General features: G+C 47.4%; 2 protein-coding genes across 2 annotated transcripts in view; one reads left to right on the forward strand and one right to left on the reverse strand.

Moving 5' to 3' along the window:
- The first annotated feature begins 5825 nt into the window (after nucleotides 1-5825).
- Nucleotides 5826-24812, forward strand: TECTB (tectorin beta). The gene is made up of 10 exons (XM_028514221.2): nucleotides 5826-5984; nucleotides 6685-6875; nucleotides 8224-8366; nucleotides 8472-8544; nucleotides 15031-15134; nucleotides 15275-15358; nucleotides 19402-19564; nucleotides 20874-20946; nucleotides 22031-22063; nucleotides 23228-24812. The coding sequence occupies exons 1-10, from the start codon at nucleotides 5909-5911 to the stop codon at nucleotides 23275-23277; spliced, it is 990 nt and encodes a 329-aa protein (XP_028370022.1). The 5' UTR covers nucleotides 5826-5908; the 3' UTR covers nucleotides 23278-24812.
- The window catches only part of LOC114497038 (guanylate cyclase 2G-like), a 30946-nt gene continuing 30301 nt past the window's right edge, over nucleotides 24543-25187 (reverse strand). The window contains 1 exon segment of the mRNA XM_036027527.1: nucleotides 24543-24792. The gene's annotated coding sequence lies outside the window, so the exon portion shown is untranslated.

A 25187-nucleotide genomic window follows, 5' to 3' on the forward strand; every position in this document is an offset into this window, starting at 1 on the left:
GGGGAATGTATCCTCTCCATCTGACATCGGAGCTTCCTTAAGTGCCACGCCCCCCTCCTAAAATACTCTGCTACTACACACATACTCACGCAAGCATGTGTACACACATGCACGCATTCCATCAGCACCCACCTCAACTCCTCCTTACCCCCAGGAACCCCCATCTTAAGTCTCTTCAAAGAGATGTCCTTGACCAAGACTGTCAAAATTAGATGTCTTTTCTCTGTCCCATTGTTCTTTATCTTTAAAGCTTATTTGTGTCCTTCCTCAATATCCTTACATTTACCCTAAGTAAATGAGGTACAGGTTTGGGCACAAATAACACCCCTATTTTTAACAAAATCATAAGCATGTCATTCTGTAACAGTATCACACTCAAGCACACCATATGACATTTTAGGTGAAATGTTCAGATTAAAACTACAAATTATTACACCTGTATTATTACCTTACAAACCACCCTCAAGCCCTGTATAAGGGCTGTATAAGATATTACATATATATAATATCTATGTATTTAATTACTATCTGGTACATAACACTTATTAAATATTTGGGACCAATGAATGAGTAGATGAATGAAAGAATAAATGAATGATACTCTGGGAAGTTTCAAGAAGAGAACAAATTATTCACCTTGAATGCTATAGACTGGCATTGAGATCCTTAATCTTGACATGAGGAGGAGCTATTTTTTATTTTCCAGTCTTACGATTGGAAGTGAGGAGAGTGGTGGGGAGATAGGCAAGGAGGAGGCTGATGGATCCTTCTCTTTGGAAAAAAAGGGTAAAGCTTTATTCCCTGCTTAGAGATCAGCCAGATAAGACTGAGGATCTTCTGCCAGGCCCGCTGATCTGCCCCCGGCAGTCTGGTTCTCTGAAACGGGTGGCTGCAAGGTCTGGAAAGAAACGGGTAAAGCAGACCTTCTTGCTCTAAATTTCTGGGGCACTGCCGGCAGAGGGTCTTTCTCACTTCCCAGTACTCCTTTATAAAGCTTATTTTCTCTGAGGGGAACACTGCTTTCCCTGGAGAACTGTTAATTCCCCCAAGGACTAACCCATTGAAGTCTGCATGGGAACACCCACTCATTTGCAAATTGGCAAACAGACTCTCCCACAAAGCAGAAGAAGGCTTGATTGATTCTGAGCTTAGAGGAAACAACGAAGTCCATTTAACAAAGCCAACATTTAATGAACTCAAAACAATGCGCTTCAAAAAATAAGTTCATAGAGCAGCCTTTTAAACTTTAATGCACACTTGTTAGCTTGATTCCGAAAGTGCCATCTGTTCACTCAGTAAGAGTTTATGGGTTTGTTTGTCCTGACTCACCACCAATATGATTTCTGAGCAGAAGAAAATGTTGATCGGAATTTTGCAAATGACAACCTTTTAGTGTCTGGGCCAGATTTCACAAATTATACAAGCCCTTCCAATAGAACAGGTAGCTTCTATTGCCTGGCAATTTGCAAAAGAAAGATACAGGAGGGACAAGCTCACCTTTCAGATGAGTCTGCCGCAAAACCCTTTTTATGGGACTCTTTCAAGATTCTGTGAAAACCTTCCCATCAGTTTTACTTGTGAGTCTTATGGAGAGATAGCAGTGGGTCTCCAGGGGAGATGTTGCTTTTGGATCTCTTTCAGTGGCACCCCTCAGCTTCAGCTTCATCGCAGAAAGAGGGAAGAGTGTCGGAAAGCAGAGAGGAGGTGGGGTCAGGCAGTGAAATGGTGGGTAATTACCAGGAAAAAAATAGGAGCCTCCTGCCTTTTATCAGAGCAAGTATCAAATACTGTTTGGCCCAAGTACATTTTGTCCCATTCTGTTTCTTATGCAAATGCAACATCTAGAAACCAGCCTGCCACAAAAGTTGACTCTGCCTCCCGACTTCATTCAACTTGCCCTTGAAAGGAGTATCATGTACCTGATTGTTAGCTGGGTCCCCCCTCCAAGAAATTGTAGGCGAGATTTTATCATGATCAGGCTTCTCTAGAAATCAAAAGCACCTGTTCTTTGTTAAGGTGGGCTTCTAAAGAGAGAAACATTCCCATTAGAAAACACCCAGAGTTCATATGGGAACACTACTGATGTGTCCAGCCCAACAGTACTACCTCAACCGAATAAACTTTACACACCTGTATTACGCACTTCTGTGTGCCGGGCACTGTGATAAGTAATTTTCATGTACTATTTCATTGGATTCTCGCAACAGCATAGGAGATGGAAAGCCTATTTTATACGTACGCAAACTAAAGGCTTAGAAAGGTCAAGTTACTTGCTGAAGATCACACAGTTGGGAATGTGACAGGGCCATGATTTCTTACCTCCAGAACCCATGCTCTTAGTTACATATGACATAACTCAGTGCGGGTGACAATAATGTCTATTATCTAGCAGTGACCCATTCTTAATAGGCTACCCTCTGGGTTTCCCAAGCAGAGCTAACCATCAGATGAAACCCTTCCCTGATGCCCTGCCACTGCAGAGGAAAAAAGGCTGTGTCTATGCAAACCGATTTATAGGAGGCTCCTCCTTATCCACGGCTTCGCTTTCCAAGGTTTCAGTTACCCACAGTCAACCGCATTTTGAAGATATTAAATGGGAAACCCCAGAAATAAACAACTCATAAATGTTAAATTTCATGCTGCTCTGGGTAGTGTGATAAAACCTCGTGCCATCCCACACCACCTGCCACTGACACGCATCATCCCTTTGCCCCGAGCATCCCCACTGTATTCGCTGCCCACACGTTAGTCACTTGGTGGCTGTCAGGTTATCAGACTGACTGTCGTCATATCACAGCGCTCGTGTGCAAGCAATCCTTATTTTACTCAGCAGTGGCCCCAAAGGGTAGGGATAGTGATGCTGGCAATTTACATACGCTAAAGAGGAGCTATAAAGTGCTTACTTTAAGTGGAAAGGCATGAAAGTATAGGAAAAAAAACCTGGTGTATATTGTATAGTGTTCAGTACTAATCATGGTTTTGGTCATTTACCAAGGATCTAGGCATCTATCCCCTGCAGACAAGGGGGTACTACTGTATATTTAACATTCTGAGGAACACTACATCACAGGTATTATTTTCTCCCTTCAGGAGAGGAGAAAATTAAGGCTCAGAGAATCTCAGTAACTAGCCCAAGAACACTCAGCTAGGAAGTGGGACAGCTGGGCTTCTGATCCCCAGTTGACCACGGACTGTCCAGTCTGTCTGCCCAGACTGACCCTAAACTGACTCATAGTGTCTTGCAGAAGCCCAGCTGACATTTCCACTGGGAGCCAGGAAAGGCCTTTATTTCCACTGCAACCCTTCCCGGGAACGAACTCTGCCATTCTAGGTCAGAGGCAAGTTGGTTCTGTGGACTTGCCTCGGCCGGTTAGAGGCTGGAGGGACAGGACATACTGAAGATGCGTGAACAGAACCTGGAAAGTGAAACAAGTATGCTAACATACACAGAAGGGCAATACTGAATTATCAGTGAGGAATAACCATTTATGTCGAATCAGAGGGGCCATTCATGCCCTGCGCAACTAGGCTGTGTTAGACTGCGTGTTATGTCCTCTGTCAATCATGCCAATTCGCCCTTTTCCCTCCTCTCCAGCCCACGTTGTCAGTACAGACTTCCATCACTCTGTGCATCCCCCACCCCACCACCACCCAGTCTCCAGGTCCACTGACCTGCCTGTGTCTTCCCAGAACCTAGTCCAGTGCTGGCATACTGTAAGAGTTCAATAAATGTTTTTTTTTTTTTTAAATGGAGGGAGGGAAAAGTTCAGGGTTAGTGCTAAGCCCTGGAAAAGAGAAACTTAGAGAACTTATCACACACTTTTCTGCCCCATAAGTAATGCCTGTAATGAACTATAGAGACCAGTACAAATTTCTGGTGTCTTCAGGCCACACTAAATTCGATCTTAGGCAACAAGATAACATGTTGCCTCCTCCCGTCTTCTACGGTTTATTTGGTCTTTATCCATAAAATACACTACTTGCCTATGTGTTATACAATGTGGATCTGTCTCATGTTACATAAACCTACAGTGGGACATTTTGTCATACTTTCCTGTGAGGAATACAAAAACAACTCACAAACAATACATGTTGCCAGAAATTGTTAGTGGTCTGTTCATGCAATCTATTTATTTATCCAGGACTTTACAGTTCACAGGAGCCTCTCATCATTGCTCTGCATCCAACATTTACTGAGGAGGAAACTGAGTCATGGGAATTATTAGTCGCTTGCCCTGTGGCTATTTCCTCAACCCTCAGGCACCATGATGGTAAGACGTACCATCAGTTGAACCATCGCTTTTGAGGAAATAAAGAAACTCTACCTTATTCCTCGTGCATATGGCTTATAAGACTCATCCCAATGTTTCTGAGACATTAGATTAAGTGGGCTTGGAGGGAAGGACATGCACCCTAAAATAAAGGAAATACAAGAAGCAAAACAATGACCTAACCCAGTCTTTTAACTTGGAGTCACGGTGCATAGACAATCTCGTGTCTTGGCTACATTATAAAGCCCTGCAAGGCAGGGTGCTTCTCTGCACTTTTTTTAAAAGATTTTATTTATTTATTTTTAGAGAGGGAAGGGAGGGAGAAAGAGAGAGAGAGAGAGAAACATCAATGTGCGGTTGCTGAGAGTCATGGCCTGCAACCCAGGCATGTGCCCTGACTGGGAATCGAACCTGCGACACTCTCTGCACTGTTTACAGCTGTCTCTCAAAAGGCTGAATGTAGCGGCTTCTGTACAATATACTCAGTTGACTGATTTACAAAAATAAAAAATAAAAACTCTTTCCTTTGTAAACAAAAATTAGAAACAAACCCCAATTTTTTTATTTTTGAATCTGTGGGTGCTAAATATCCCCAGGCACTCTATTTGAAAAGTCCCCAGGAGCAACATTTGAGCCGTTGCTTTCGGTGGGTTGTGTTTGGTGACTAAGGGTTCATCAGGAGATTTCCTTCTTCCAGGGAATGGCTCTGGGGGTCTAACAAGACTTTAGAAGCCTAGAGGTCAACAGTCAAAAGTTATATTTTGGGATGAAGCTCTAGAGGAACCTCAGGATGAAACTCTAGATGTTTGGAGTTTATTAAAAAATACTAGAGGAAAGAACTTTAACACATTTGCACTCATATAAACAGATTTTTTTATTTGTCCGGTGTAACACTGCTGAACTTGAGTCTTCTTACCTTCCAAGGTTAGAAAGCTTACATATAAAAATAAAAATAGAAGCAAGGAAAGCAAGACACAGAGAAGGAAAGTTGTCACCTGGAACCATGCAGAAATGAAGTTGCCTCCGATCGGCTATTTTCTTGTTCAAGGGAGAAAAAAAATCAACTTTTTATTCCAATCCTGGTTGAAGTGGTTAAAAAAAAACTGTTTGTCCAACCCTGTGAAGTCAAAGAAATTAGACTCAAGTGGCCGTAACTGAGCCTCCCATCGGATTATTGTGCGAGGTCCCCTTGATTCCCCCCCGCAGTGGATAATGCGTGTTCTTTGTGATTTATCTGGAGCCGGTTTCCTTTACACCTGCAGCCTATATAAAGTGGAGCTAGGACCAGGGCTGGAGAATCGGGCAGCATCTGGGAGGCAGCATCCACAGTCCCGGGAGAATGAAACAGTCGGGAACATGAGCAACTCCATGTGCTATTGACACTCCCAGTGGTATGAGCCCTGCTTTTTGCCTCTGAGTGCAGACCCGGAGGCTTTAGAAAGACGGGGTGGACAGCATTACAGATCTCCTTGAAAAACTGCCCCCGAGGCTGTGTCTGCTGCTTTGTTTGCACCCCTGATTCTAATTTCTCGCGCCTGTTTCTGACCTAGAAGGATCGAGGCTCCGGCCCGGGCAGGGCCGTGAACATCTGGCCAGTGTGGTTCGGCCCCCTGGCAGGGACCAGGTTCTGAGAAGCAATGGCGATGAGGGCCTTTGTCCTGCTGGCCGTCTTTGTGGAAGCCTCGGCGAAGTCATGCACCCCGAATAAAGCAGGTACGCCCCGGTGCTGGTCTGTTTGTCTGGAGAACTTCCTGGAACTTCCCTTTACATAGCTCAGAGCTCTGTGCCTATAGTGTTATGAAAATGCAATAAGATAGCCAAGTAGAAGCAGTTAAGCCCTGGTGTACCAATCTGAGTTTGCCCACAGGAAGCAAAAATGTACTGGATAAAATTAGAGAATGCTGGATAGATAGATAAATAGCGATAAAATCTCCACATTTTTTTCTATTTTCTACTTGATCGTTAAATTTCTATCCTGTGCCATGACTTGCTGTTTCACAGAAACAGACATTTTAAAAAATGAATGGGCTTTTTATTTAAGTTTTGTGCTTATTTTCATGGGTTTTTGTAATTTTTTATGTACATGACATATATATATATATATCTCTCCAATCAATCCAATCTGGTTTCACAGATATATTCCTTGAAATAGATGAAAATTTGAAAGTGGACCAATTTTGCATCCATATTGAGTATAGTACAGATATTACATAGCTGTAGCAAAAACTATAAAAGCGGAAACTTGATGCCTGAAGTTTGGGGGAAAGCTTTATCACAGCCCATGAAGAATGGCAGGGAAGATGTTTTTAACCAAGTGTTTTGCGTGTGCAGGTACAGCTAGGACCCTCGGTTATTTACGTAGATTCATATGGTCACCATGTTTGATTTCCAACCACATGTATCCTTTCTCCAGACGTCATCCTTGTGTTTTGTTATCCCAAAACCATCATCACCAAAATCCCCGAGTGCCCCTACGGCTGGGAAGTGCACCAGCTGGCGCTCGGCGGGGTGTGCTACAACGGGGTCCATGAAGGAGGTTACTACCAGTTCGTGATCCCAGATTTGTCGCCTAAAAACAAGTCCTACTGTGGAACCCAATCCGAGGTGAGTTTAGGCCATGCAAGGAGGCGTCACTAAGATGAGACAACGGGGCCCAAGGATGTGATGTCTGTTGTCTGCCCTTCAAAGGATCTAGAATCCACCAATTTCCTTTTCAGAGTCCATCTTATTCTTAGGATGTTAGGGTTATTTAAATTCTTCTCTTCTGCCTGGTTTAAGTGATGCTTTGGATTTGAATTTTATTCTCTTACTTTGTTGCCAGAGCCAGCTAGGCCACCTCTGTGAGTAGAAAAACGTGCCTTTCCTGCCTCTACTTTGAATTCTGAGCATTTGCTCACAGGCTGTTACCCTCCCTGGGGTGGATGGGTGGGTCATCCTCTGCCCGAGACGTTGAAGTGGTGATAAAGCACATTTGGGAGGGCATTTTATAGGAGTAACCAAAGTATAACACAATTCATAGTTAGGCCTTATGACATGCCCAGGAAAGGCCATCAGAATGAAGGGGAACCAGAGGCAACCTCTGGCCAATACCCTATGTGACAGAGGAGAAATCTGACACCTCCCAATAAAGACACCGGTTGGGGGCCACAGATCCAGTAGGGACGTAGTCATGTAGTCACGGTTGGGAAGGGAGGCTGTGCTCCTGCTGATGTCCCGCATATCCGCTGCCTTGACTACAGAAGATTGTATAGAAATTAGGTCTCAGGAGATGGGAGCCGCCTTGTCTTCCTCAAGACCACACAGAGACTCAGTGATTAAGTGGAAAGGGTCATGGGCATGACCAACAAAAACATCACATCTTTGAGTATCCTGGTAGAGTGAACTCCAAATTATCTGTGTGGTCTTAGGCAGGTCATTCCTTAAGCAGATGTTCAAGATTTCTCCAGACTGTAATACGCTGTGATTTCAATGTTCAGTAAGGCAGAGGCAAGAATCTCAGAAACAGTGCTTATGATTATAAGAAGACTAGAGCAAAGGACTGGGCGTTCCTGTTCTGGAAATGGGAGATTTCTAGAAGTCACCCTCAATGGGTGAAGGGATTCATGTAAGGCGACTTGGTCGGGGGAAATGGGGGAAAAGTCAATGTTGGGAAATAAGGAGCCTGAGGCAGCTCCTCTTGGTCAGAAGCCCAGCAGGCATGTGGCTTTCTCTTAGGCGTACGGCATTCAACTTAGACTATTTCAAACAATTGTAGTTGAATGGGATTAAGAACTCTTTATAAAAATAATCAGCCCACCCAGACCCCCCAAAAAGTGGATGCCACTCTCAACAGCAGACATTCCTGTCTCCCCGTGGGGCCTTTTTTCGGAGCCACCTTCACTCGCTTTTCCCAGAATCTTCCTTCTCATCGTGGGGCACAGGTCCACCCTAACTGCCTTCTTCCTTTCCCCAGTACAAGCCCCCCATCTACCACTTCTACAGCCACATTGTTTCCAATGACAGCACGGTGATCGTGAAGAACCAGCCCGTGAACTACTCCTTCTCCTGCACCTACCACTCCACCTACTTGGTGAACCAGGCTGCCTTCGACCAGAGGTAAGTTGCTCGGAGAGTGGAGGGCTGGCTGCCTTGTGTGTGTCCTGCAGTCCCTGTCAATCAGGCATGTTTCAGTCCTTATGCAAAATTCTCTCCCCTTTTCAGAGTGGCCACTGTTCACGTGAAGAATGGGAGCATGGGCACATTTGAAAGCCAATTGTCTCTCAACTTCTACACTGTAAGTGGCCTCCAGGTCCCCATCACTGCCCTATGGCCTCTGCAAGGGGTGATGGGATGCTTTGTCAGGATTTGCTCTTCCCTAAGCTCTGTGCAGAGCTCTGTTCTTGAATTCACGCTGAGATGGAAGTTTTGGTCTAGTTTTAACCCTCTTTAAAAGCTGAATGTGGCAGAAAGGCAGATTCATAGACTAGACAGAAGAACGGAAAAGGACCACAGGAAAAAAGAGATCAACCTTCCCGTTTCATAGATGAGAAAACTGAGGCAAGAGAAATCCTGTCAGTTGCCAAGGGTCAATAGACAGCAAGACAATGTCTAACTCTTAATTGATTGAGATTAGTTTCCACTATAGCTCACGCTAGAGATTTATATATGCATAGGATGTAGCTGGTGTTAAAATATTTGCAGAGTAGTGAGCTTCCTACCTGGGGCAGGGCTATGGAGGCAGGTTGGGGTTGGCCTCGGTCCCTAGTTCTTTGGTCTCGGAAGCCCTCCACTTAGTGGGCTTCCTCATTGTCTCACTTGGGCATGCTCCCTGTGTTCACATCGAAGTTAAAGGCACATTTTGTCTCTCAAAATAAAGTGCTCCAGAGACACTAAATATGCAGCTCAGCTGCCCTCCTGTTTAGAAAGGTGCTTTTTAAAATAATAATAATTATTATTATAATTATTATTATTATTATTATTAGCTTCCTACAAAGTTTTCCATGTTGGCTCCTATTTTTGTTTAATTTTATCTTTTTCCATCACCATTTATCCCTGCTATATTCTCTTCCACCTCTACCCACCCACTCTCCCCCACAGTCACTACACTGCTGTCTGTGTTCATGAGTTCTTTCTCTCTTTTTTCTTTTTTGCTCAATCTTTCCACCCTCCCTGCTTTCCCCTCCCCAGAGCTGTCAGCCTGCTCTCTATCTATGAGTCTGTCTCTAGTTTGCTTGTTAGTTCAGTTTGTTCATTAGATCCCACATATGAGTGAAGTCATATGCTATTTGTTTTTCTCTGAGTGCTTTATTTCACTTAGTGTACTGCTCTCCAGGTCCATCTATGCTGTCACAAAGAGTAAACCTTTCATCTTTTTTTACGGCCAAGTAGTATTCCATTATGTAAACGTACCATAGCTGTTTACCCACTCATCTACCAATGGGCATTTGGGTTCATTCCAAATCTTGGCTTTTGTGAATACCAAGAGGTGCTTTGTTATTCACGCCTGCAGCTGTCAGTGAGGAAGCATGCACACAGTGATACTGGCCCCAGGGGCCAGAGGAAGACACAGGCAGAAATAGAAACCTTTCCAGTAGAGCTAGAAGACATCCTTAGAGGTCAACCCATTCATTTCCCAAAGAAAACAACTTTATTACCTGGAACCCCACTCACCTTGAGTCCTTTGAAATTGCTTTACTGACTCCCCGGAGGCTATTAACCCTGCTGAACTCAGAAGGTGAGGACCAGAAGGGACCCTAGTCCATTTTACAGACGAGGGTCTGAGGCCCCGAAGCAGGAAGTCACGGGCCCCAGGTCCCGCAGGTCGTCAGAGCGGCGGCGCCCAGCCTGGGACACGGGCCCCCTGACTCTGCTCTCTGAGGCGGACGTACTGAGAAGAGAATGAAGCCGAAGTTTCCCAGCCCCCCACTTGGACAGGCCCCTTTCAAAGCCTGTGTCTGATTCTTATATAGAACATGTTGGTTATTTTAATCAAAGGGCTCTCCCAATTAGCATATTTTGCCATGTAAAATGCATTTTTTTGCCCAAATTTTTGAGGGAAAAATAAAGATGCACATCACACATGGGTATTACCAGAAATACTTTGTATCTATTCTTGTGTTTTATAATTATTTGTTACATACAATTTCTTATACCATAATATATTCCAAGACAAATGCTAAAATCCTTTATACTACAAAAACCAAGTATCTAAATATAAATAAGTAAATCATTGAATTCAGAAATTAAAACTACAGATTTTTTCCCTGAAAGTTTGGGCCAAAATCATGGGTATGCAGTATACACGGCAAAATATGATAAATAAGCTTCAAGCTCCCACAAAACCCGGCTGTGCCCCTGGCCACACACGCCGGTGGTTGAGGCCTGAAAAAAAGGAACCCCGAGGAGCCCCCAGGCCTGTGATCAGGAACGTTAATACCATGCTGAGAGTCAGGGCGAGGAAAGGAGGCCAAAACCCCCGGAGTAACTGACGCAGACAGTCCAGAGAGAACAATAGGCTTCACACATTGACGACAAGTGTCACGGAACGTCCTGATGGCAGGCTGCTTTACGACTGAGTCCCCGCCTGGAAGTGCATGATTGTTGTTTTAACCAGATAAAATGACAGATATGAGCTTAGGACGACCTTACAACAGTTGGAATTGGAAAGGCACCAGGTTTGTCGAAAATCATCATCTACCATCAACCATGCTGGGCCAAGTTTCAGACATAAATATCAAACTGTAGAAGCAGACAGAGGCTATTCTTTTGTAAGAGGAAAAAAAAAATAAAAGTAAGAGGCATATCCTCAGCATCACCCCAGCCATCCTCTGGGCTGGACAGACAGACTTCACAGGATGCCTCCTTGAATTGTTCTAGAAATGAGGCTAAGACCTCCCCTGGGACCCACCAAGACCTTTACAGGACAGACAGGTTCGGCAAAAAGGGGGTTCTGATGTGACAACCAAGTTTTTCGTGCTGATTAATATTCCCACCACGGGTTCCATTTCCTGTGCCTGACCCCGTGTGGTTGGCATTTTTCTTCCCCTCCCTTCTTCCGCTTTGAGGACATTCTTGTGTGTTTCTGAAGCGACAGCTGCTCCCTGCATATATTTCCATCAGATTACCAGTGACAGAGCCGTGCCCTAGACTGCACAGTGGGATCATGCTCCCCTAATTGCTGAGGATTCCGAGAACTCCCAATGCTGGGCTCCATCCCACCCCTCCTGCTCACCACGCTTCCTCTCTTCTCTTCCTACCCCTGCTCCCCACTCCTGCCAAAGGCCCATACCTGGTCCTCCTGGCAAAAAGTTATTTTGACTCCCAATCCTGTATAGGAATGTAGTCAGCCTGCAGATGTAACCTAGTGCTGTGGTTAAGGAAATAGGCCTGGGCATGACACCATTGGTTTGAAAGCCTGGTTCTACTGTTTACTAGTTGTGTAACTTTGGGCAAGTTAGTTAACCTTTCTGGGCTTCCACCTGTGTCTTTTTTAAATTGGGATCATGATAGCATTTACCCATAGGTTTGTTATGAGGATTAAATGAAATAATCCTTACAAAGCACTTACCAGAGTGCCCAACACAAGGTAAGTGCCTATAAAAATAGCCATTCTCATGATTGTAGCCTTTGACCCCATTTAAAGTGGAAAGTGAGAGCTTCCAGAACAAGCTTTGTTACCTTTAGAAGGTTGAACATCAGTCTCAGTGTAGGACTGGGGTGACATTCGATTGAAATGGTGCTGACCATTCCTCTAAGGGAGAGAGAAATGGAAAAGTTTGGGATCGAACTAATACAAACAACAGAGGCCAAAGTCATAGGCTTCCAGGGTCCACATGAATTGCAGAGGCGATCCACCTTGACTTTCCATGCAAAGTCCAAAAGCCTTCTGCAAGATTGCTGAGCTGTGCTCCCTGCCTCTTCCAAAGGCAAGCTGGGCCTTCCCCTCTTAGATCAGTGTACAATTATGACATCCTGAACCCCGGCTTATCAGCCTTGGTTCTGTCTCCTGGAATAAGGCCGTGGACTGATGCTGCTGATGGCCCTTCACCTCTCTGGAGCTTGTCTTTCTCCATCCAAACATCTCCCCACTGTGATGGTCCACTCATCCTCTAGTCACTCTGGGTGTGGTCCACCTGAGTGGCCTTATTAAAAAGCAGAGCCCAGCAGTGAGATGTTATATTCTAGAACTTGTCAGACCAATGTAGGGCTCAGTGAGTCAGAGGTCATCTTCAAAGTTCTAGAAAACTCCAGGAACATGTTCCAGGGTAAGTTTAGCTTCGGGCAGTCTTCTTTCACTGAGATCTCACCTTGAGCTTCTGAGCAAAAGCCACCCCCAGATCTTGCCCATGCACACTGCTGTCAACCTACACATGCCCATCCTCACTGTGTCACCAGCTCGCTCGTTGTGACTCAATCTCTTGGTCAAGCGACGGGCCAGATGGCAGGATTTCCCGAGGTGCACTTTCATCCAGTTCCCTGAATGAGTAGCTTATGTGGCGTTTCTGTTTCCTGGGATGCCAAAACAAACTGCTTCTAGTGTAGGGTGAAGCTTTCTGGAAACAGGCCCCTAATTTTCATGTTATAAAGAAAGTTGGGGGAGCGTGGGGAGCAGTGTATTGCACTGAGCACTGCCTTAGCCATAGGGTGAGAAGTGAAGAAACTGGCCAGTGCTTAAAGTGCTTTGTTTCAGAGATGGCATCAACAGCGGAGAACAGAGTCGGTTCTGTTCTCCACTTTGACACAACCTGGCAGCTTCCTCTGGGAGCAGAGGCATTATTCCACCCTCCCAATAGTCTGCCGGCTGCGCCCTGGGCGATGCAGCCAGGAGAAGCCCCTCTGGCGGAGCTGGGGACTGCAGTGTGACCCCTAGTCTCCACCTTTGGCAATGGCCTCTTGAAGTATGGCAAGTCTCAGAAAATAATAAAAACTAATAAATAAACCCTACTGTTAACCTGTCACTTCAGCGTGCATATTGAGCTCGTAAATGACTTGTGATTAAGAACATTCTTGTTTAACTATTGCAACCATGTAAATGGTGGAGGAGACCGACATGTCGGAAGAAAACATCAGATTTCCAGGTGACGTGAGCCCGGGAGCCCTGGCCAGACGTCAGTAAATTAATGGGAGAGTTTCCAGCAGATGCTTCTGAGGCCTCTCAGCAAGTTCCCTGGATGTGAGTCATAGGGGGTTAAAGTCCCTTTTAACTAGATATCCTTGCTGCCACTGTTTACCTATTGCAGTTCTGCAAAGCTGCAAGTCCACGAACCTCAAATTTTAACTAGTGTCCTGGCTTAAGCTTCATGCTTCTATTACATAAAATCACCATCATAAAAAGATGTCTGCAAGGTAAGTGAAAGCAAAGATTATTCCCATTTTGAAGATGGGGTCATTGAGGCCCAGAAGGCTGATTTGCCTATAGCGTGTCCCAAGATAGTGGTGGGAGCTAGAATCAGCCGAGGATCCTTGTCCTTCTGTCACGATGCTTGTGTCTCTGGAAGCCAAACTTGGAGAGTAGTTAAAGTCTTTACTACAGTTGTTGAGCCCAGCAATTAAAGAATGGAGAAACCAGCCTCGTTTGGGTAAGTCAACCAGAAACACTGCTGTTTATTCCTAATAACTCACCCAGAACTGCCTGATGAAGATGACCATTGAAGACCACACCCCCCAGGCCCGTGACCAAAGGCTGCTGCTTCTGCACTCAAGTTGTGACCATGACTCCCTGTAGCACTTAGAGTTGAAACCACAGTTTCCACTGGGTCTGACTCCACAGCCTCACCAGGATCACCTGCATCTCCTGACCCCACGCATTTCTGCCTTTCCTCCCACATCTCCCCTTTGCTTAGGCACAGTGGCTTCTTTGTCGTCCTGCCGGCCACACTCTCAGCCCCAGGGCCTTTGTCTTGGCTGAAACACTCTCCCTTGGATGCCTGGGTGCACTACAGAGCAGCTTCTCAGTAGCAGCATTTGGCCTGGAAGAACAGGCTCTGTCACCGTCCCCAAACCTCAGTTCAAATGTCACATCCTCCGTGAGGCCTCCCCAGCTACTCTATTTACAATTGCAGCTTACCCCTCCTTGCGCTCTCGATCCACCTTACCCTGCTCGAATTTTCTATGGTTTTTCTACCTTTTGTGCTATCGTCTATTCTGACATACATAGTTTGCTTCCCTATTGTCTCTGGTCTGTCTCCCCTGCGAGAATGCTGGGTGGTTGGAGACAGAGGCCTGTGCTGTGGTACCCAATAACCTCTATAGACAAAACGTCTCTACTGGGCTATGGGGACGAGCCCAGTAGAGAGAGCAGTGCCTGGCCCAGAGTAGGCGACCCATGAGTCGTGGTGTGAACTGTGCTGGGACTCAGATCATAACCTTTCCAACCCAGGCTGGGGTCAGCCCAGACAGCAGAGGAGCAGGTATGAAGCAGTGTTGCCTGCATGCGGTCCCCGTGCCCGTGGGTGATTCAGTAACGCACGGTGCGTCAGCGTCCCTGGACTCCACCCTTTTTTCCATCAGACGAGTCTTGTTCCTCTTTGGCCCAGATGACACATTCAGTATGTGTCTCACGGTGACCGGCAAATCCAGACATGTGATGTCCTTATCCCTCCAAGGATGGCACCAGCGGGTACAGCTTCTCTGGTCCCGAGGGTTTCTCACTGTGGTGTCAATGTACCTGAGCCCTTTGGGTTGATCCCCGACCCCACCCTAACCCGATCCACCTGCTGCTGTCACACCCAACTGCTCAGTCTGACAGGTCATAATGCCCAGTGTCAATTTCCTTCCAAAGAATGCCAAGTTCTCCATTAAGAAAGAAGCCCCCTTTGTCCTGGAGACACACGAAATCGGTTCAGATCTGTTTGCAGGAGTCGAAGCCAAAGGGTTAAGCGTTAGGTAAGTACATTTCCTCCACGTTTATATTTTTAAAGACAAAGAAAAGTGAAAAAAGACTGGCCAAGAGACTTTTCAAGCACCAGATGTTTTCAGGCATACAACTCGCTGGCTCAAAGTGATGTCCTTCATTTCCTTTCCAGGTTCAAAGTGGTTCTGAACAGCTGCTGGGCCACACCCTCAGCCGATTTCATGTATCCCTTGCAGTGGCAGCTGATTAACAAGGGGTGAGCACGCTCTCTGGCGCACAGGCCTGAGGGGTGGGGCCAGGTAGACCGGGGCTACTCTGGCTTGGCAAAGCAGGGGAGAAGGGGGCGGAGCCTCTTGCAGTTAACTAGTGACATCCTCTGTGCTTCCTGGCTGAGTCCTGACAGTAGCAGACATGTCTGTCGTGCTTTCTGGTTCCAGGTTCTGCTGTAAGAGCTTTATCATATATTAACTCTTGTGCCTTACAACAGGTAGGTATCGTTCCTACCACCCCCATTTCCCGGATGAGAAAACTGAGGCACAGGAGGGGTTAAGTCAGGTCATGTCATTGGCATGTGGGGAGAGGAAGTGTGTTCAAATCCCATCTGTCTGAGACCAGGACCCTGGCAGGGACTAAATTAGATAATCAGTGTAAAAAGCTTAGCACAGAGCATCTAGTCGGTATCCAACTGATTTAAATAATATCATTGTTTTTACTATTAATTCGGTAGGTAACGAAAGGGTTAGAATTGCACAATGCAAAAGCAGTTCTGGAAGTCACACACAGGGTGGTTTAGAGACAGGACGCAGGAGGAGAAAGACCAGGTTAGAGGCTGCGGCAGCTATAGAACCAAACATGACAATCCCTGAACTGGGGTGCAGCCAGGGAATGAACAGGTCGCCCAAGGGAGGGAGAAATGTCAAAATTTAGCCACCAGTGGGATGCGTTGTCGGGCAGAGCTATGTTGGCAGGACAAGGACTCTGAGGAAGGTGTGACAAAGATGGCTTTGTATGGCGGAGTCCGTGATTGAGAAGGTGAAGAATGGTGTATTGTTGGTGGCTGTAGACTGGGGCTTTCTGGATAAGGGACTCCGGATTCTCCTTGCACACAAGGATGACACGTTAAGCTGGAGATGACAACTGTCTAGAAACGGAATTGTAACTTAGGAAGACAGAGGTGAGGCAGAGCTAGACCAGAGATGGGGGTGCCATCCACACAGTGACCGGTGAACACAGCCGAGGCCGCTGCGCAGACCCAAGCAGAGCACTGTGCCTTGTGATTTCCAGAACCCATCAGCAACACTGAGTAAACACTGGGGCGGGGGACAAATGTGATTGGATGATAACAAAGGCCGAGCCACTTTGGACCTTTAACTATTTATTTTTGTTTAACACACACTTGTAAAGCACTTACAACATACCAGACCTTGCTCTAGCTAGGTGCTTTACAAATATTAGTTACATTTCTTTAAACCTCTAGGAAGTAAGTCATGTAATAACCTCTATTTTATGGAGGAGAACACTGAGGTACAGACAGATTTTGAAACTCGCCCTAAATCTAGAGCTTGGAGGAGGAGCACAGATCTGGGGCCCAAGCTCAGGCAGTGTGACCTCCTGGGTGGTGTGACTGGGACAGGCCAGCAGAGCCCCCTCTGAGCAACCCGGCAAAGCTTTCTGCAAAGAAGGGAGCTTAGTCTAGGAGCTTACTACTTCATTCACATCTGTCATTGAGTGATTCATTTAGGTTCTGTTGCTATGGGATCAAAGGACCTCGGGGAGATGCTCAAATAAGTCACTGAGCTACCAGGACCTGCAGTTACCACCAGGTATTGGGACCTTCCCTCAGACAACAGCCACACGGGCAACGGCTTCCACCTGCAGATCGTTCTAGGGCTGTTGCTCATATGACACACCTGACAGATGTGTCACATAAAAGAAAAAGGAATGCTTGTGGCTTTGGGGTCATCCATACACATGCCCCACAAACTCAAGGGTGCACAGAAATTACCAAGGGTGTCTGTCACACATACAGAAGGTCCCCGGGTTTACCCGGGGAATCTGCACTTAAGCACAGCCCTACGGAAGGAGTCCTGAGCTATTTCCATTGCCAGCCTGGTTGAAATGGCCCTGAAGGTCAGGACTGCATGCACAAAGACCCATGCCAAGGGCGAGAACGAGGAAGTCCACTTCCACAATCTGCCAGATGCTTTGGGGTCACACTGGGCCCTTTGGGAGGAAAACCCAGCTTTCAAGAGTGCCTGGAGACATCAGAGTAGATATATCATCAGGCAGTTTGATTCTGTGGGGACAGAGACTCCTGCGGCAATGGTGTGAAAGCCTCCCTGTGGGTATTCCACCATCCAGAGATGTCCGTCACAGAGGGGCAGGTGCCACGGCCATTGCCAAGTGACAGCAGTGCCAAGGCATCTAGTCTCACCCATGACTTGCCTCCTCCCCACCCTCCACAAAGCTCTGCTTACACTGTTTTCCACTGGCTGACGCCACACCTTGGGCACTCCAGCTTCAAGGAGCTATTTTAAGAACTCACGTCTTGAGTTTGCACAAGAATCTCAGGTTTTTTGACCAGATGATCCTCTAAGAGTCTTGTTTCACAGCTCTGAAAATGCCCCCAGGCCCCACACTGCTCAGAGGCCGGCTTCTGACCTGGTCCCCGATATGAGGCATAGCATTTACTCCTCATTTCACTCACTCTCTATCAGAGTTAACATTCCTTCGGTCCCGTCTCGTGTTGGCCCCTAATGTCTGGTTCTGATACAATGGGGTGGGGAGGGGACATCACAAAGCCTCTCCGGGGAGGCTGCGCTGCTTTCTGGTGCGTGTGGAGTTGGATTGGTAACAGTCAGAAACACACTCTGGGGAGCACATTAACTTTGGGGCCCAGTGCGGTATGGTCCAGGGGTCTTAAGCTTTTTTTAAAAATTATTTTATTTTATTTTTAGAGAGGGAAGGGAGGGAGAGAGAGAGAGAGAAACATCAATGTGCGGTTGCTGGGGGTCATGGCCTGCAACCCAGGCATGTACCTTGACTGGGAATTGAACCTGCCACACTTTGGTTCACAGCCCATGCTCAATCCACTGAGCTACGCCAGCCAGGCCTGGGTCTTAAGCTTCTGAACGCACAGACCTGCTCCACAGAGGACAGATCCTAGCGCTCCCGTCACCGGCAGAAAGTGCACACCCACACTCCTGTGCACCTCACTGTACCAATTTCCCAAGTACAACTGTGTCTCCTCCCCACACCGGGTGGAATGTCTGACACTCAAATAGGGAATCAGCCTGCGTTTGGTAAACAGAAGAATATTTTGCTTAAACCACAGTTTCTCGATCCCAACAGCACTGGCATTTTGGGCTGGATCGTTCTTTGTCATGTGTGTGTGCAGGGGCAGGGGGGTCAGTCCTGGGCACTGCACGGTGTTGTGCGGCTTCTCTGGCCTCCACCCGGGGGCTGCCGGTCACACCTTCCCCAAGCCAGGACAGCCGCACCGCCACATGGCCCCTGGGAGGCAAGTGGCCCCCGGGGAGAACAAATGGCTTCGACAAATGCCCATCGGTGTCATTACTTTTTCCTTTATTGCCACTGCTACTTTTGGGACTTACACGTAAACGTACAGAGAAGAAAATAAAACTGCCCATAATCCCACCGCCCCACCACGGCCGGGGGAACATTCAGGTGCTCTCCTTGTGGTCATTTGTTTTGCTCCCATGTTACCCATACGGCCGCATTTGTACAAAGGTAATTATAGAACAGGTATGGAATTTAAATAGTATAATGTAAATTGAAATTCTTAGTGGCAAAGCCTCATGATACACAGAGACACGTGTGTCGGCTGTGACTTGGGCTGAGGCGGCCATGGCGGCGCTTTGGGAGATGCTGCGCCAGCCCCATTGCCTTCATCGTGCACACAACCTGGCTGTCTGTACACACCCCCGGGCTCCGGGGGGCTTTATCTCAGAGACATCGCTCCTTTGGGACAGACCTGTCGTGCCTTGCCAGGTGTGTGACCTCTCGTCAGTCTCTCCCTCACCCCTCACTGTCGCCTGTCTGTGGAATGGGGATGACCACACGCATCTCACCCTTCCTCACCTTGACCGCACGCACAGTCGTGAGGGCGGGTGAGATGCTGCCAGGCGAGGTGCTCTGGAGGGATAACGTGCTGTGCGAAGCCCGGGGGAGGGTCGCTGCTGGGCTTGGACGTGCCTGAGCAGCTCTGGCTGGCTTTCGTGAGTAACATTTTCTCTCTTCGCTGCCTCTCCCCCCCACCCTGGCCCCCCTGTGCCTCAGCTGCCCCACGGATGAAACAGTCTTTGTGCATGAGAACGGGAAAGATCACAGGGCGACCTTCCAGTTCAATGCTTTCCGGTTCCAGAACATCCCCAAACTCTCCAAGGTCTGGCTGCACTGCGAGACGTTCATCTGTGACAGCGAGAAGCTCTCCTGCCCCGTGGTGAGCCACCTCTCTCCAGACCGAGGCTGCTACCCGAGGGGAGGGAAGGGGGGCTGGCATTTGAGAAGCTATATTTTTAGCTGGGATGTGGTAACCAGACCGGGGCAGGGGAGTGCTGAGGGCATTCTGAAGGAAAGGACACTGAATGTGGGGCAGACATTCTGGGCCCTGTCCACCGTGCCACCAAGCGACAGTCTGGCACGTGTCACTTGACCTCTGGAGCCTTGTTTTCCCATCTTGAAAGGTAGGGTGGTGACACGTAACGGTGGCCCTTTCCTTTTCAGAGAGCAGTGGTAAGTCAAACAAAAGCGATACCAGACATGGAAATGCTTTGAAAAAGTTGAAAAGCACAAGGGAAATGTAAAATCTCAGTGGTAGCGAGCGATAGGCTCTGGATGGAAGTCAACACGTGGGTATTTTTAGCTCTTGAGTGGCCAGTTTCCCCTCCTCCCCACCGCCTCCCCCGAGCAGTTTCAACACCATCCATCAACAGGTGGAGCAGATTTAGGTGAAAGACAGTTTCCCCTCGCGACCTGATGTGACCCTGGTCCTCTGAGCAGTGGTTCTAAAATGGGGTCCATGGCAGCTTCAGGGTCACCTGCAGACTTGTTAGGGATGCAAATTCTCAGGCCCCCTTAGACCACCTGACTCAGAAACTCTGTGTGGGCCCCACAACTGTACTTTCACGAGTCCTCCGGGTGATCCCGAACACTTACCTCCTCCCGTCTATCGGGCCTGACAAGCTCGGTGAGGAAGCACCCTCACTTCGCCCACAGTCACCAGCAGACACGAGATTAGAATCTCCAGTTCTGTCGATTCACTCGGCCAGAAAACGGTCACTTCAGAGCACCAATAGAGAAAGAGAAGGGAGCAAGAGACATTTAGTAGTGGACGAAAGGATAATTATTGGCACGACATTTGAAAAAGATGAACCAGATGACACCCCAGATCACTGTGGTGAGAGTGGCTGCTAGGGAAAAGCCTTATTTCTCATTTAAAAAAAAAATTGCCTCGCCCTCCCACACCCACTGACTTCCCCCCACCCCAGGATTTCCTGCAGCGTGAAGCATTGATAAAGTAAAGCTCTCCTCCTTTTCTCAAGTTAAAGAAGGCATGAAAAATGTCTCCCTAGGTTATTAAAAAATAATAAGGTGATTGATGTCTCTTAGCTGGGGACTTTTGACTCTATCAAGTTTGTGACTTTTTTTTTTAATATCTTGTCTTTCTTTTCTCTCCTGTGTTCCTGTCTCATCCCGCCTCCTGCCCTCCTCCCGCCCTCCTCCCACCTCTGCTTCTCCCGGGCCTGCAGACTTGCGACAAACGGAAGCGCCTCCTCCGGGACCAGACAGGGGGCGTCCTCGTTGTGGAGCTCTCCCTCCGCAGTAAGCGTCTCCGTTACCCCCGTGGCTGCGTCCACTCTGGGCTGCGTCCACAGGCACAGACGGTGGGAGCATTTTAACCGAACTGCCAAACCAGCTGTGCCTGTAGACACAACCTTCCCCTGCAACTCGAATCTTCTTAATTAACTGCAGAGTGGGGGTGGGCAGCTCATGCCAGAGCAAGGGGTTCAAGTCGGCCAGCTACCTGGGAAAGCTCTCCCTGTGGCCTGAGTTCCAATTCCCGGCCCAGCCCCAAGGAACTGGGACACGCCGAGCTTTCAGACACAGCATGCTGTCGGCAACCCTAACAGGAAACGAAACTGACTGGGACCACCCAGTGTGCGCGGGTCAACAAAATTTTACTCAGCAGCCAGAACTGGGCCTACCCTGAGCACTGGGGCTTCAGAACTAGAGGAGGCACCCCTCCCCCACTAGGGACTTTGAAAGCACTTATCATCTTGCTTGGGGAGAGATGTTAAATGCTAAGGGAAAGCCAGCCACTGTCAATGGCGGTGGGGGAGGGGCCGTGGAAGTGTACCACCAGGGATTCGACCTAATCCAGGGTTTAGGGAAGACCTCTGAAGGTCACCTAACTGCAGCTGGGAGCTGGGGGGGATACAGCAGTAATCTAGACCGCCCCGGATTTTGTACGGCCTGCAGGCTAAGAAACTTTTTATGTGGCTGAAAAAGAGAATATATTTTATTCCATGACAAAAAAGTTATACAAAGTCCACATTTCAGTGCCTGTAAAGAAAGTTTTTCTGGGCGCGGCCACACCTGTTCATGTAAGTGTTGTCTCCAGCTGCTTTCACGCTGTGTCAGATGCAGTAAGGACCATCTGGCCCGCAGAGCTGAAAATGTGCACTATCTGGCCCTTCCCAGAAAGCTCCCCAACCCCCGAGGAGAAAATGGCGTGAGACGAAGCCTTTGTAAACCCCACTATAAGCTCTGTTCCAAAGGCAGTGGAGGGCCTGTTGGTTTAATCGGGGAGGCTGCAGTCAGGTTTGTGCTTTAGAAACAGCTCTGGGACTTCTTCCACGATCTTTTCTTAAACCTTCGGCACTGTCTCTCTCTTTACTCACTACAGGCAGGGGATTCTGGAGTCTCTATAGCTTCTCAGGTAAGGAAAAGAGGCGCCTCAAAAATGTCCATGAGCAATGCTTTTAACCCGGATGTGTGTTTTAAAAGAAGGTTACCTTCGGCCCCAGCAACGCCTGTAAAAATCGAAAACTACTCTTTCAAGCACACCTGAGTGGGTGGAGGGGGATGGAGGTCGAGCAGTTCTCTCCAGCCAGCCCCTGAGCGCTGAAGTGGGGGAGGGGCCAGGGCAAATCACAGGAAGCAGAACTGAATCCCACTCCCCAAGTCTCGGCCAAAACACATCACCAGGTGGCTTTGCTTGGTTCCCGCATTAAGAGAATGGATCAGTGGCTTTCAATGATCTGTTCATTGAACAAATATTTGAGCTCCTGCTATGAGCCTGCCCCTCATGAACTGGGTGACATTGGGAAATGACCTCACCCTTGTAGTCCCCAGCTTCCTGTATGAAGTAGTCTAGTAATTGCCACTATCACACATGGCTGTTGTTTGGATTAAATATGACAGCTAAGGGCGCCAAACCATGCCCAGCACACAGCAAACATCAGGAGTGATCAACCATAATTACTGTAACACCAGATCAGGTGTGACTCCAGGCTGTATAGTTATTACGGTGAGGCTGGCAAGGCCTTGCCCTTCCTCAAGTGTTGGGCTGGGGAGGGAGAGAAATGATCGAGCAACCAGGGAAGCGTCTCAGAGGAAGAAACAGGGCAGCTAAGGCCCAAGATCTCGGCTGAATGATGAGAAGGAGGCAACTATGCAAGCAGCCAGGGTAAGACGCTTCTATTTTATCAATACACTCGCAGACACAGACTTTGCTCTTGCAGTTAATTACAGGAATCACATCAACCAACTTTTTAAGACCCTAATCGCAGATTCTCAATTTTAAAAGGAGGCTCTACAGCTAAAGCCCTACAGTGAAATACGCCATCCCTGCATTATCGAAGTTCAGATTCCCGTCTGTCAGAGGCCTATGTCCGAAGTGCATCAGTGCAATCCTTTGCACTGATGAAAGGGAGCTGGAGAACCGCAAAGGGTGGGCAAAAGTGACTTACTATACAATGGGTAGGATTTACGAAAAGCTACTTCACACCCCCAGGCTGGCTCTTTAGTCACGCTTGTTGAGTAGTCCTTGACCCTTGCAGGACTGTTTCTGAGCATGCGGCCCCCTCTGTCTGGTCCACAGATGTTCTCCGCCACCTCATCGTGATGCTGGGGATTCACGCTGTCTTGTAGGAGGAGCTAGGCAGGCGGGCGGCGGCGGCTCCTGCATCCAAGGTCACCTCTGACGATGACAAACTCACATTTTTGCGTGAGTGTGCTGCCAAAAAGAACAGACAGAAGACCATATTGTTGGGGAAGAGACAACCGCGCTTTGCCAAATATGTGTTCCCGTGATTTTTGTGAATTTCAGTGATTGTTTTTCTTTGGTGCCCTACTTTCTCTTGTTCCTTCCTGTGGTCCTCAGCTCCTGCCATCTCCTCCTGCGACTGGCTGGCAGGGGAATCTTCAATCCCTAAACTCGAGTCAGGGCTGTGGCGGACACTTTGAAAGCTCTTCTAATTTTAAAAGACTAGCACAGCCAACCAGGTGCTGCTGAGCATGTGGAGGAGAATGTAGGGCAGGGCCACAAAGTCAGCGCGAGTACAGAATGCACAGGAATAGCCAGCTTCCCCGAAGGGGCCTGTGTCATTGATGCTGTCGATTCCGATCTGAGGATCAGAGCTGAGCCTCAGGGGTTCCGAGCTTTTGAACAATGGTAGGTGGTGGGGAATCAGAGTGGAACAGTTTCTGCTCAAGTCCGAATCATATAAAGGGATGCAAGTCTTGAGAACCCCAAGAGGGCTAACCTAATTAATTTTATAGTAGGGTTTCTCAAATATGTGTAAACATTTCATAAGGATACGCTTTGTTTTTACTGCTGATATATATGTCTAAAATCAAAATAAAGTAACAAATTAAACAGGAATAAAACTACGCAAGGACAAAACTCGCGTCGACATTAATTTAACATAATGTGACATTTACTAAGCGGAGCTGCTGCTTCCAACAGGACCTCAGAGTGACAGTGTGACAGGTCCCATCGCAGGCCTTGCGATGCTCAGTGCGCTTTTGTCTTCTTCTCTTTTCTCTAAGAAATCCTCATTTGTACAGAATGGTCTGACCTCGTTTAGCCTCTCCTGCATTCAAACGTGGACCTGTGTTGTCTCAGCAACTTATGATCATTAGCATAAAACCAACCAAAAAAACCAGAAACACAAACGCAAATCTGGCCAATGAAATCTCATGGTGCCACCTCCTGTTAACCCTGCCACCCGGCCCACCCCTGCCCCAGGAACCCAAAATCTGTTGATATTAGTCATTTATATTGTCCACAAAACGAAACTGAATAAACCCATCCTGGTCGAAAACTGGCAGTTTCTGAGAATGCACTGCAGACCCCAGTATGAAGCTAAAAGCTGGAGCTTCTAGATAGGAAAAGTCGGAGCTAGGTTTTTTTTCTTAGTCTTATACAGACCTAATTAGTGGGCTTCTGCTTTGTATCTCCATACTGTATGTATCTGAGAGGATTTGAGATCTTTCATTTGACGGCTCTTTTACAATCGTGTTAATGAATTCAGAAACGAAGCTAGTTCCCAAGTCTCCGGAGACACGGAGCACGTTTGTTTAGCGACAGGCTGGATTAACATGACTCAGTGTAATCTAAACTGGCCTCCGAGCTGGTCCCAAACCAGCTGGCACTTCTTCCTCCTGTAAATTTAGATGCTGCAGTCAGGAAGGACGGGAGACATATTTTACTGGTTCCGGTGAAAAACTCGTAAATAGAATACTCAGAGCCATAATCCAAATCCTTGGTTGTCCGAGTAAAACACAATGCTGTATTAGTTTTGCTTTACTTTATCCTCATGTTTAATGATCTTGTATCTCTACCTGGTGCTATGGAATAAATAAATGCCTTAAAATAAGTAGCCTGTGAGTAAGCTATTAATATATCATGCCGATAGCTAATCAACTAGGTGTGTTTTGGCTTCAGGTTAACAGCCCCATGATGTCTGGTCCCTCTCCGAGTCTCATACCTTCTTCTCCACTGAGGTGTGAGAAAAACCACTCTCAAAACAGTCTCTCTTGCACAATTTCCATTAGTG

This window comes from Phyllostomus discolor, chromosome 5, assembly GCF_004126475.2.
Source record: "Phyllostomus discolor isolate MPI-MPIP mPhyDis1 chromosome 5, mPhyDis1.pri.v3, whole genome shotgun sequence".
Lineage (NCBI taxonomy): Eukaryota > Metazoa > Chordata > Mammalia > Chiroptera > Phyllostomidae > Phyllostomus > Phyllostomus discolor.

Excerpts from the sequence above, each read along its gene's own strand:
- TECTB (XM_028514221.2), top strand. The coding sequence starts at position 5,909 with ATGGCGATGAGGGCCTTTGTCCTGCTGGCCGTCTTTGTGGAAGCCTCG. Across the intron at positions 15,359-19,401 it reads TGGCAGCTGATTAACAAGGG|CTGCCCCACGGATGAAACAG; the intron begins GTGAGCACGCTC and ends CCTGTGCCTCAG. Across the intron at positions 20,947-22,030 it reads TGTGGAGCTCTCCCTCCGCA|GCAGGGGATTCTGGAGTCTC; the intron begins GTAAGCGTCTCC and ends TACTCACTACAG.